Source organism: Prionailurus viverrinus, chromosome B1, assembly GCF_022837055.1.
Source record: "Prionailurus viverrinus isolate Anna chromosome B1, UM_Priviv_1.0, whole genome shotgun sequence".
Taxonomy (NCBI): Eukaryota; Metazoa; Chordata; class Mammalia; order Carnivora; family Felidae; genus Prionailurus; species Prionailurus viverrinus.
In genome coordinates this window covers 136,286,880-136,299,922 of record NC_062564.1, presented here as the reverse complement: position 1 = coordinate 136,299,922, position 13,043 = coordinate 136,286,880, and the positions used below count along the sequence as shown (strand labels likewise).

General features: G+C 40.3%; 2 protein-coding genes across 3 annotated transcripts in view; both read right to left on the bottom strand.

Moving 5' to 3' along the window:
* The window catches only part of LOC125164840 (leucine-rich repeat extensin-like protein 3), a gene marked incomplete at both ends in the record, with an annotated part of 1,754 nt that extends 1,681 nt beyond the window's left edge, over nt 1-73 (bottom strand). Inside the window, 1 exon segment of the mRNA XM_047857598.1 lies at nt 1-73. This exon segment is cut by the window's left edge and continues 203 nt beyond it. Coding sequence (XP_047713554.1) covers nt 1-73 — 73 coding nt within the window.
* WDFY3 (WD repeat and FYVE domain containing 3) overlaps nt 1-8,721 on the bottom strand; it is a 280,210-nt gene extending 271,489 nt beyond the window's left edge. For both annotated transcript variants that reach the window (XM_047855191.1, XM_047855189.1), the window contains exon 1: nt 8,139-8,721. The gene's annotated coding sequence lies outside the window, so the exon portion shown is untranslated. The remainder of the gene's footprint in view (nt 1-8,138) is intronic.
* Nucleotides 8,722-13,043: the final 4,322 nt, after the last annotated feature.

The window sequence follows — 13,043 nt, the reverse complement described above, 5'->3', positions numbered from 1 at the left end:
GAGGAGGAGGAGGAGGAGGAAGAGGAGGAGGAGGAGGAGGAGGAAGAGGAGGAGGAGGAAGAGGAGGAGGAGGAAGAGGAGGAGGAGGAAGAGGAGGAGGAGGAAGAGGAGGAGGAGGAAGAGGAGGAGGAGGAGAATAATGGCTAAGTAGAACACCATATGCCAACTATACTTCAATAAAAAATATATTGGCTATGTATCAAATTCTTACTTTTCTTTAGGCTAATATTAAATTAACTGGCCTCATTAAGTCACACTGGCTGAAGAAGAATAAAACAGGCTACGGAGAAACCATACAGGAAGAGGAAGCTGGAACTGCTATTTAAAAATGCAGCAGGGGCTCCAGGGTGGCTCAGTCAGTTAAATGTCCGACTTCAGCTCCGGTCATAATCTCATGGTTCATGAGTTTGAGCCCCACGCTGGGCTCTCTGCTGACAGCTCAGAGCCTGGAGCCTGCTTTGCATTGTGTCTCCCTCTCTCTTTACCCTTTGCCTGCTCACACTCTGTCTCTCTCTAAAATAAATATACATTAAAAAATTTTTAATTAAAAAAATTAAAAATGCAGCAAATTCATCAAGTATTGACAACATACCTTTTACCTGTGTCAAAAGTACCCTGTAGCATGATCCCTCTCACAACATAGGTACCAAGGGGCTTAAGAACTGAGGAAAGCAAAAAGAATTAGTGTCAAGACTCAGTTGTCACTATTATTTTATCTAAGGGCTCTGCAGTAGAAAGGACTGTCAACAGATGAAGAATCAGAGGCCAGATGGGACAGGTCACAGGCCCAAAGTAACACAACTCTCTAATGGCAGAGGTAGAGCAAGAATTCAAATCCCTTAATTTCGTGGGCCTCTGAAGTGCCATTATAAATAGGCACTTATCTTTCATAAGTAGTAATAATGAATACTTTAAAGGGATTAGGCCATACACAAAAGAACAAATAACTGTAATTAGTTTATTAGGAAAAAAAAAAATCTCATCCAATAGTCTTCTAGACTCCAAAATACAAGTACAGTACTTTAAACCCACTATAGCTTCACAACAATTAGTTGACTTAGTTATTAATCTAAGCTTGTAACTTCACCAAAATGGATGGTAGGTACCAGTACCACCTAAGTCTGTTTTCCTTGCTAAGCAGATTCAGTTTTCCTAAGGCTTAACAGTGTCTGCTGCTGGGTCAGCATAACAAAAAGAAAGGGTTGTCAAAGTGCACCCATAAGTCTCAAGCATGCTCAGATACTGTAGCACCTGACCACCATAATGCTCTTTTGCAGAATAGCACAAACAATGATATATTGAACTTAAAATAACTAAATGCATTAATATTATCCCAAGTCATACGCTAATATACTGCATACAAATAGAAGCAAGGATGATTTTTTTTTTAATTTGTGAGAGAACTTAAACTTAAGTCACTAGTAATTTTCCTTGACCTAAGAAAACCAATGTACAAATTTAATAGTAAGACCCCTCTATTAGAGAAATAAAATGAAGGCCCTACTCACGCATAACCATTAAAACAGCGACAACAAAAAAAACTCAAACCCAAAACAAAACAAAAACTCAGCACTTAGTGAAATTATAATTTTGTTGGTCACAATACAAATAGTACCCACAATAAGCAGACTAAGATATACAAAGTATTTCATGTACTAAAACACTAGAGGACCTATCACCACCAGGCCTGTCACAATGGATTACAACACTATGGAAGATCAATAATCCAATATTTATGTTATACATAAGACAGCCTACTGCACACAATGATTTTTAGTAAAACATAAATGGAAAAATTATTCCTATCCCTAACATATGGTACTTTAAATGCTCTGCCTCTTCTTACAGCTTTTGCAGGTAAGACACTTGGGATCTCCCACCATCCTTTCCCTGCAGGCTCAAAGACATGCAGGTACTGGGGAAGGAGACAGTCAGACAGAATGGGGAAGCCCGAGATGTAAGGACTGAGGGATTCAAGAGTTACTGGTAAGAGTTCCAGGCTTAAGATGATACCTAGATGTTCTGGGGCTGAAGACTCCCTGCTAGAGCCGGCCATTTCCCCAAAGGCCTGCACCAGGATAGTAAGGTAAATCATCAACTCTAATTGTTTGTTCAACCAAATGAAACTCACTAAGAAATACTGTCTATTTTATTTCTAGTACTAGACTTTTCACACCCTGCTCCTGCTTGAGTTGTTTATAGAAGTGATATTCTAGACCTATCAGTGGTTTATTAAAGAGTCAAAGGCCCAGTAATAAAATAGCCCCCAAAAATTCCTGCCAAAGAAAGGAAAACAGAAGTGCAAATGAACCAAAAACTGTGCAATGACCACCATCTATTTAGCCTGGAGAGAAATTATCTACATTTCTCTGTTACATTTACATTCGCTGCTAATGAATGAATGAAAAAATTTCTGAAGTATTTGTCATTTCTTGAGCTTGTGATTAGAGAAAGGGCAAATAAGGCAGTAGAGAAAGAGTTAAGAGATTTGGGGGAAGCTTGCCCATGGGTCTAAGGGAAGCAGAAGAAAGAACAGGCAAAGGCTGGTACACGGGTGTGCACTTAATCATTCACCCAGTATTTACTGAGCACTTATTATGCACAGCTCATTGCTCCAGCACTAAATGCACAGTGGTCAGCAAAACATAGAATCCACATTCACATCAGGGTAGCAGTCACTACACAGTACTGTTAAGTACCTCTTACCCAGTTTTCAGTAATTAATCCCATTTTCAGCAATTCTAAAATTCAACAGACATTAATTCAATGAAATAGGAATTCAGAGGTTTAAAAAAAAATTTAGGGCCTCAGCCTAGGGAGAGGAGACAAACAAAGCAGCTATTAAGTAGGGGTATGACAAAGAGTGCTAAGGGAACACAGAGGAGGGATAATCTAGCACTATTCCCAGAAGGAAAGGCTTAAGGTAAGAGAGGTGGCATACTTCAGAAACCTCAAGTAGGAGATAGGAATGCATCTCTGTCCATGGAGAGGACGCACTCTAGGGTCAAACTCACTGAGCTCAGAAGTCAAAGTCCTCACGCTGGCCTGCTTGGTCTGCCGGAGCCTCCACTAGCCTGACCCCAGCTCTCACCTCCCTCCGCCAACCCCTTGCTGTTGTCTAGACATCTCAAGCACCCTCCCCTCAGCACCTGCTCTTCTCGCAGATCTAAAACTCTCATTCCCTTGAATATTTTGAGTCTCTGCTCAGATGTCATAATAGAGCCTTCTCATACAGCCCTCTATAAATGGCACCACACCCACACCTCAGCAACCTACTGCTCCCTAACTCCTTACCCAGCCTTATGTTGTTCCATTGCACTCATTACCAACTGACAATAATATACACTTGTCATCTGTCCCCCTCTACAATTTAAGTCCCTTGATAAAACTCCATCACCTAGAACTCTGCAGAGCACTCAAATCTTTTTCTTTTTTTTTTTTTTTTTTAATGAACAAATGAATGGCTGTCAGAGAGGAGACTGGAGAAGCTAGAGCCTGGTCACAAACACAGAGCTTTGTACAGAATAGCACCCCATGCTTTAATGGCTCTTTGATGGCTTAGAATCTATTAAAAGATTTTAAAGAGGAGGAAAAAAAGCATATTGAAAAGATCATAACCATGTATTTTTCCAAATTAAAAAGGAAAATTTGTTTTGGAAACAGGGTGAGAGGAAGTGATGAGCAGAGGTGTGACTACAGCTGAGGAGAGTATGTATAGAAGGGCACTGTAGCACTTCAGCTGAGAAACAGAGGCCTGAATCAAGGCCTCTAAGGAGGAAGCAGAAGAGGAGAAATACTTAGAAGACAAAAGCAATTGGACCTAGTATGTGCCTGGGGGTGGAAACTGAGGAAGACAAAGGAGTAGAAGATGAAGGCCTGGATTCCACTCAGGACAGGGTAGATGAGAATGGCATTTCCTCACATTGAGAAGACAGGCGGCACAGGAAGGACATTTTGGGGGAAAGGTTATGAGTTGAGGTTTGGACAGGTTGAGGTTGACATGCCTATGGAACATCTCAGTAGGTATGTCTAAACTAGCTGTTGGATATATGAATCTAGAGCTAAGGAGTATAGTTTGGACGGGTAAAATAAATAAGGAAGAGTTAAGGATGTATACTAAAGTATCACAAATGTACCATTTTTAAATTATGTTTAAATTTATTGCTCCATCTGGAAAAACTAAAAACCATTATAGATCCAGAATAAAATCAGCACTCTGAATGCCATTAATACTTATTACACATGAGTATGTAACAAATAAAACTTGACCAACTTGATAGTAGCAATAAAAATCAAATATACTGAGGAGCACCTGGGTGGCTCAGTCGGTTAAGCGTCCAACTTCAGCTCAGGTCATGATCTCACAGCTTGTGGGTTTGAGCCCTGCATCGGGCTCTGTGCTGACAGCTCAGAGCCTAGAACCTGCTTCGGATTCTGTGTCTCCCTCTCTCTCTTTCTCTCTCAAAAATAAACATTAAAAAAAAATTTTTTTTAAATCAAATACACTGAATCAAAAATATACACTATCATCTTCCATTAAATTTAGCTTTCCAAGTATTGAAAGTGATGCTATATTCATTTATGTGTTAACACTTCTTACAAGTTCCTGGATGAGTTCAAAGATTACATGATTGAACTATTTTTTAAGTCCAAGCAAATTTGAAGAAATACTTTATAATTTGAGTTTTTTTAAAAAAGTTTATTTATTTCTTTTGAAAGAGAATGAGGGAGAAAGAGTGGGATGGGCAGAGATAGAGGGAGAGAGAATCCTAAGCTGGCTCCACTCAGTGCAGAGCAAAATGTGGGATTCAGTCCTGTAACAGCGAGATCATGACCTGAGCTGATACCAAGTTGTACACTTAACCAACTATGCCACCCAGGTGCCCCAATTTTTTGAGTTTTTTTTAAATTCCAAAGTTTTATGAAAAGAAACAAATCTTTACCTAGGTTTTTCTTAGCCACATTTAAAAAATGTTAACAGCTAAGTTTTAGAATTCCTTACTGATTCCTTTCAAAAAAGCAATTCATGAAAGGCAATTTCACAAGAAATCAAGAAACATCCTTTAAGTGCTATAGCCTTTATAGTGAGACCATGACTGATGACCAAGCCAAAAATAAAATTATTCAGCAATGCCAATCATAAACTTCCTATGTTAGTTCAAATACTACTGAAAATGAGAAGAAGTCAAAAATGTTGGGGCACCTGGGTGGCTCAGTCAGTTAAGTGTCCAACTCTTGCTTTCGGCTCAGGTCATGATCTCATGGTTCATGAGATTGAGCACCACATGGGGCTCTGTGTTGACAGCACAGACCCTGCGTGAGATTCTCTCTCCCTCTCTCTCTGTCCTTCCCACTCTTGTGCACTCCCTCTCTCTCTCTCAAAATAAACTTAAAAAAAAAGTCAAAAATGTTAAAGGAGACTACACACATAATAATTGCTGAAATTTTAATAACTGATAATAGTAAGTACTGAATGCAGAGCACCTGAAATTCTTACAGTGCTAGTAGGAATACAAAATACTATAGTCATTTTGGAAAAAAGTTTGGCTATTCGATATAAATTACTACTTTTGATAAATATACCCTTCTCCTAGGACCCAGTAATCCCAACTGAAAATATCTGTCCTTCACATTGTTTATTGCAGCTTTATTTCTAACTGACCCAAACTAGGCACAACTCACGATACCTTAATATAGGCCATGGTAAGAGTATTTACACTACAAACAGTAGCAAATACTATAAATTCGGGATTTTTTTTTGGAGAGCAGGTTAACACATTTATCAGCATACCACTGAAAAAACTACTGACACATGCAACAACTTAATGAATACCAACATCATTATGTTAAGTAAAAGACTCAAAATATTGCATATTGTAGGATTTCATTTATGTGATATTCTAGAACAGGGAAAACTATAGGTCTGTGAATTAGATTAATAGTTGCCAGGGGCTGGGGGCAGAGGGAGAGAACCTTTTGGTTGGATGGAAATGTTTCTTATCTTGATTGTGGTGATTATCCAATTGTATACATTTGTCAAAACTACTGCATGTATATTATACTTCATTAAACCTGATGACAAAAAAAATTAAAGTAGGAGTCATTTATCTCTTAATTCTTTTATGGATGGTAAATGCATCATCCACACAAAGGGAAACTGGAACTCAGTGGAAATATCAGGAAGGCAGATTTTAACTTACATAAACAGAAAAAGACTTAGAATGTTGAAGAAAGATGTGAACCTGTTATCATATAGGTATGAAAATCAGATGCCAGATGATCCTTCCAAGGATGCTACAGAAATGGCCCTACTTTGGGTGTGATTTCAGATTAGCATCACTAAGGGCTCATCCTCCTTGGGAGTCAGTGGTTCTCAAGTTCCATGATATAGTATGTTAGATAATCTCAGATCCACTTTTCCAAACTTTTTTTTTTTTTAACGTTTATTTATTTTTAAGAAAGAGAGACAGAGCAGGGGAGGGGAAGGGAGAGGAGACACAGAACTCGAAGCAGGCTCCAGGCTCTGCACTGTCTGCACAGAGCCCTATGTGGGGCTCGAACTCAGGAACTGCCAGATCATGCCCTAAGGCAAAAGGGGAATGCTCAACCGACTTGAGCCACCCAGTCACCCCTTAGATCCACTTTTCAATCGCTTGTCACTTACTCTGTTTACTACATTTTGCAAGACCAGAACATGTTTTCTAATTCGTATCTTCTTTGTGCAGAAATTTTTAATTCGAAATCTAACATTTTTTACATGAATCAATTTCAACACAGAAAAACAAACTAGTATAAATCTGTATTTCTAGCAGGTTGAGAATAGTTCAAAGTATAACATGTACTACTGTGCTCAAATGTCCTAGGAAGAGTTCTCAAATCAGTCTAATGCATATGTATTTCTAAATATAAAAAAAGAAAAACATACCAAGCTATTTCCTGTGCTTAGAGTCCCATGATAAAGTTTTTTTAAAGCAAGATTTATTTTTTGCTAGACCTATGTCCTAATACACACCTAGTTTTTTTTTTTTAACCAACATATTTTTGGTTCTGTTTTACATATGTTTGTTATAATTAGCCGGATGGTGGAAACTAATTGTTCTAAACCTGCTCTCAAATGATTCCAACCTGGAAATATACTGCTATCTCAAAGCAAAAGGTTTCGTTCTTCTTTTTTAATGTTTGGTTTTCAGACTACAATAACCATTTGGAACTACCAACTCATGCCCATTACTGAACAAAAAACTGTTTTTCCTATGCATTAGCACCATTCTCCCACAGGAAACAACCATTTTTAAGGCACTGGAAGTAGAGATAAGGATTCACACATATAGTAAACATCCTTTCAATCAGGTTTTATCCGATTATTTCAGCGAAAAGAGGACCTAATAGTGTAGATCTCAGAATTCAATGATAAAAATCAATGAAACGCTGCACCTGAGGATCAAACACTGGCCAGGTGGGCCAAAAGGAAAGGTCACAACTGCTCTTTGAACCCCACCGTAACTGTGAATGTTTGCGATGCCACCACATCCCATGCACAAGAGAATAAAAGGGCAAACACCCCAAGAGCATCTAGGTTCCTCGCATAAACGAAGGGTTTCCAGCACAGGGCGTTGGGGGAGACCAGGGCTTGGGAATAAGCAGGAGAGGCCCGGGAGACAGCGCCCGAGGGATGGAGGCCTCGCTCGGCTGCGCACGGGCGCTGGGGGGGGCTCCGGGAGAGGAGACCCCCACAGGGTCTGGAAATGGGGCTTTGGCGGGACCCCTATGCCTGGACCGCTAGGTTACACACTTCACTGCTCACTAGGGGCAACGTCCAGCCCTGTCCTCCCCCGCCCCCCGAAATACCCCAACATCCCTCCCCACCGCCAGCCGCGCGTGACCCCAACCCCGACCCCACCGCGACGGCGCCCTCTCCAGGCCGCGGTGGAGGACACAAGGCAGGCAGCCAAGACTGATGGCAGCGGCGGCTGGGGGCAGCGCGGTCCCGGGAGAGGGCGGCAGCTGGGCCTCGGCCTGTCCGCAGGGGCAGCGGGCACAGGGCCGCGAGTGGGCAGCGCCTCCGCCCCGCACAAACAAAGCGGCCCGGGTGGGCCGGGCGCAGGGTGGGGTGGGGGGCGCTGGCAGTGGGCACTCACCGGAGGGCGGGCGGGCGCGGGCGGGCGCGGGCGGGCCTGGCCCGGGAGCTGGGACCGCGGCGGGCCCGAGTGCGCGCCGGCGACGGGGAGGGGGCGGCGGGCACAGTGTCCGCGGCGGGGCCCAGGAGCCCCGCGGCGGGGCCAGGGGCCGCGGGCCGGCCTGGATTCTGCGACCGCGAGGTGCGGGAACCGGTCCGCCGGCGCGGGCAGCGGCGCTAGGCGGCCGGGGCAGCGACGCCGCCGCCTTCCCCTTCTCCTGCCCCGGTCCCTGCTCCCCCGCGTCCTCCTCCTCGCTGGGTCCCCGCCGCCGCCGCCGCCTCAGCCTCGGCGCTTCTCGGGCTTCTCCTCTCCATCAAGGCCGGGCCGACCCGCAGGGACCATCCCGGAAAGTGAGGGGTTGTTGCCGTTTCCCGCAGCTGTTGGTGGCCATCTTTAATCCTCCTCCTCCTCCTCCTGCTTTCTCCACCTCCCGCTGGCTGCCTGACTGACTGACTCTGGATCCTCCTCTTTCTCCTCCTGCTCCTCCTACTGAGCCGGCCGCAGAAATTGCAGACACTCTTCCTCTCTCCCCTCCTGCCTTTCCTTCCTCTTTCCTTACTTCCTTCCCTTCCCTCGTCTTCCCGCTTTCCCCCTCACTCTTACTGGCTGCTTTCGCCCCCTTTTGCAGGCAGCGGGCGCTGGGTTCCCTCCGCTTGAGTTTGGCCCCCGTTTTCACTCCTGCCCGTCTTCCCCCTTCCCTTCCAGACGCACACACCCCAGCTTCCTTCCCCTCGCCCAGCGCTCAGCTGCTCCCGTTTCCCTCTCCCAACTCACTGACGCTTTCCCGTGGTTCCCACCCGCCTCGGTTACAATTTCTCAAAAGACTCAGCTGTGTAAGGACACCTGGGTTCTGCTCTCCCTACCCTACACCCATTTGCTGGATGCTATCAGACGGCGATGGAAAAAAGGAAGACTGCGTTAATTTTACTCTAGCTGGAGTACAAAAGGACTGCCCACGCTAGCTATTTTACTACGCAGCTTTGAAACTCCTGGATGGTGTCGTGTTTGGCTCTAGTCCATTACTGGACCAAGGAGCTGAAGAGCCCAGTCTCAAATGTTGCCTTCCCTCACTGATCTTGAGCAGGTTACCTTAAAATTTTAGGGGTTCCCCCTTCAATTATTTATACCTTTGCAATCCTAACAAACACAGTGTTTACACGAAATTAACACGCTTTGATAAATCCAGAACTACTGAGTGATCATCAGTTTGCCTCTCTCATGTTTCTAACATGATCAACCCAGTAGACACTTTGGGGCAAGCCTCAGTTCTGGCAGTGGAGGCAAACTGAGTCAGCAATTAATTATGAGTGGAGACTTTGAAACAGGCTTAGAGTGGGGAAGTGGTAATACCATTGTTCTAATGACAAATTTTATTTTCCTAGCACTGCAATCTACAGGAGCTTGTGAATTTCCTCTACTGAAAATGAAGCAAAGGGGACGTGCTGATTGCTTCTTTTTATTACTTTGCCTTTGGCAAGTTGAACCCATTTGCAAGGATCCACACAAGGTGGCCCAAGGTTTCTGCTTCTTAAGGATACTAGCTATTAAAAAAAAAAAAAAAAAAAAAAGGCACTTTACCCTTTCAGAATAAAAGGATTAGATGTGTTCAAAGGCCAAATCGGGAGAAATGTTTCCAAATGTAGTTTTAGTAAACTAAAACTCAAAGTGAGTAATTTTTTTAAGTTTAAATCTAAATACTGTTATTATGAAAATATGTTTTAAAGTTCTCTGAAGACAGCATGTTCAACTAAAAATGTTAGTATGCTTTGAGGATCATGGAGATGGGATTCTATTTCTTTGACCATCACAAAGTAATGTGTACCCAGTTAGGTTCCAGATTTCAGCTGCCATCTTTCAACCAGTCATTCTACTAGAAATGAACAACCTGCATCAGCATCTAAAACTTTCAAACCCACATATGTCTTTGAGACGACTTTGCATAATACATTTTGGAATAAATTATTGAAAACAAAGCACCTTTAAAAAAAGCACCTATATGATGTGTGTGTGTGTGTGTGTGTGTGTGTGTGTGTGTGTGTGTTCTTTTCGGCCTTTTGATGTTTATTCTTTAGATTTTTTGTTTCTCCAGTCTATTACTAAGCAAAATTACCACAAAATTCTTAACTCTTAAGTATTTCCTTATAAAACTGTATATTTGCAGAAAAAAAGATTCAATAACATGAATACATAGTAAGAAAATCAATTGATTTCTAAACACTGAGACCAGCATGCATTTTAAAAGATTTTCAGTTACATATGAGGTTTCAGGAATCTTACTGTAATTTTATTTACACTAAGGAAAGCAAAGTTCTACATTTTTTATTAATATCTTAAATATAAATATTTTCCTGTTGAAAGAAATATGTTGCAATGAAGTTTACGTATAGATCAGTATGCAAATACAGCTGTTTCTTGTTAATGTCTTACAAACTGAAAATCTCAAAGGTTTTTCAATGATACAAAAACGTAGCAAGCTTTTTTCTCTTTTCCTGAAGTCATATAAACACAAGCACTGTAATAATGGATAGTATCCAGAGAAATCAGACCCTTCACAGTTACTTTTTTTGCAGCTCTGTTTCAGACCTATCATTATTACAGCCCTTACCTTCTTTAGTCTTTGTTACTGTATAAGAGTAGTTTCTCTGTCATCTTAGGGTTTGGATATCAAAAAAAAGGTCAGATCAGGTTCTTCCGTAACATGATTATTGTTTCATATGTATTCACCCTCAGATAAACTCAAGGTCCTCCGTAAAACAAAGAATTGTGTTAAAGTGGGATAAACCCTTTGTGCAGAGGCCAGATGGAAAGGGATCCAGGCATGTGCAGCAAACTCCTCTGGGAATAGAGGAACAAACACGAAGGGCTATTTCTAAGCAGAGCCTGGTCCCCAACTTACAGTTCATGAATAAGGTGATTGTGGAGAATAACAAGAGGATATCTGTGACAATAAACAAACAAAACCCATGTTTGTTTTTAACATGATTGAGAATTCTATGAACATGAATAAGCAAAGCATAAGTTTAAATGAAGGTAGAAATAAAAGGTTCATGAAAAATATCAAAAAGTAACAGGAAGAAAATAAAATATAAGGTAATTTTGGAACATTGTTAGGATAAATAATATGTATTGACAATTTGCTATTTAAGCAATTGTTTTCTTTACATTTGCTTTTAAAACTAAATAAAAAAATTAAACCTGGGCAGGTATATAATCTCAGAGATGAGCATAAATAAATTATAGAATTTTAAGATACGTATTACCAGGACACATAAGTGCTTAACTTACACTGGAACACAAAAACTAAATGGAATAGAAGCTTCAATACACATATTTTTAAATTACATAACCACTATATTTAAAATATACACCCATTTTTCCAAACTGTTAGGTAGAGCAATAATAGCATATTATTTTTTCTTGTTTGAAAGAACCAGATGGAAGATAAATGGGGATTTCTGGGGTCTCTGGGGATCATGGAAATTGAATGACTATAAAAAAAACATATTCCAGACAAGGGTATAGTCTTGGGGTAAATGTTCAATTTTATTCTCATAATCGCTGTTCTTTTAGAAAAGACAATATTTCTGTTCCAATGTCTTCCTCTTTAAACGGACTGTCCAAAATATCAAGTGAATAATGACAAGCCATATTTATCTGCACTGATTGAAATTTAGTATCATTCTTCACTCCTCAATTTAGAGAACTCCTTATAATTAACTGATGAGCTGTCCTCGAGACATTGCCATTTAGAGTCATTACTGCATTCTAATTGGGGAGAACTGCTTTTAGAAAGTTCCAATTAGAGATTTTTTCTGTTCTTATAAATACATTCGAAGGAGGTACTGAAACACTTGTTTTGTGGGCTTTTTTTGTTTTGTTTTTTGTTTTTGTTTTTGTTTTGGTGGGGAAGAGGTCATAGATTGGTGCTTTGTTCTTGTGTTTTTGCTTAAGTAAATAGCAGAAGATAAAACTTTAAATTTTGAAAAGTAACAACCACTTGAAGAAACCGAATAGTAATAATTTTTGCTTTTGCTTATAATAACGATCATGATTATAATAGAAAAAGTGTTTTCTGAACACTTCATAATTAGTGAATTGTATTTCTACTTAAAGGTTGAAACCTTCCTTGATCTTCAACCCCTTTATATATACTTACGGAGAGTTCAGACTTTTAAACCAGTATGTTGGCAATGTTTTTACAAGTTAACTATTGTGCTAGGCAGACTAGGTTTATCTCACTCATAAAAAAAATATGTTGGCAAAAAATTTCAAATGGCTTATTATAAGCCATTTAGTGTATATTTAATGACACTCTGAAGAGTCTCCTGACTCTCAAGTTCAAAAACTTCAGAGTTTAAAGGATAATCTTACAAGTGGGAAACTGAAGCCCAATGAAACTTTTAACTGTACCACATTAGTTTAAATATAATTTAAACTTTATTTCCAGAAGTACTGTTCAGCACTGACCTTTTTCAGAAATAAAGCTAAGGAACAAAGTAAAATAAACTGGGTTTTTATGTTGTTTACAAAAATGAGAATAATTGCAATAAAACAAAAAGCAAAATGAAAAAGAATTTAAGAAAATTCAAATTGACTAAAAATGTATGAAATTATTCTTTTAATCTATAACATCCCTTATTCTATAATAGTTAATTTTTTGTCAAAAAGTATAAAGTGAACCCTCAAAAATACTGTGTTATTTAATAGATTGAATCTAAATTAGGAGTCTAAGAAAGGAACCTCTTAGCTAAATAAAGTAAAACACTGCCATCTGCTGACCATATGAAAAATAAGTTGCTCTTTGACCCATCTGTAAGAAGATAAGAAATTCAAGGCAACAGTATTAATTTATTCCATATATCTTTT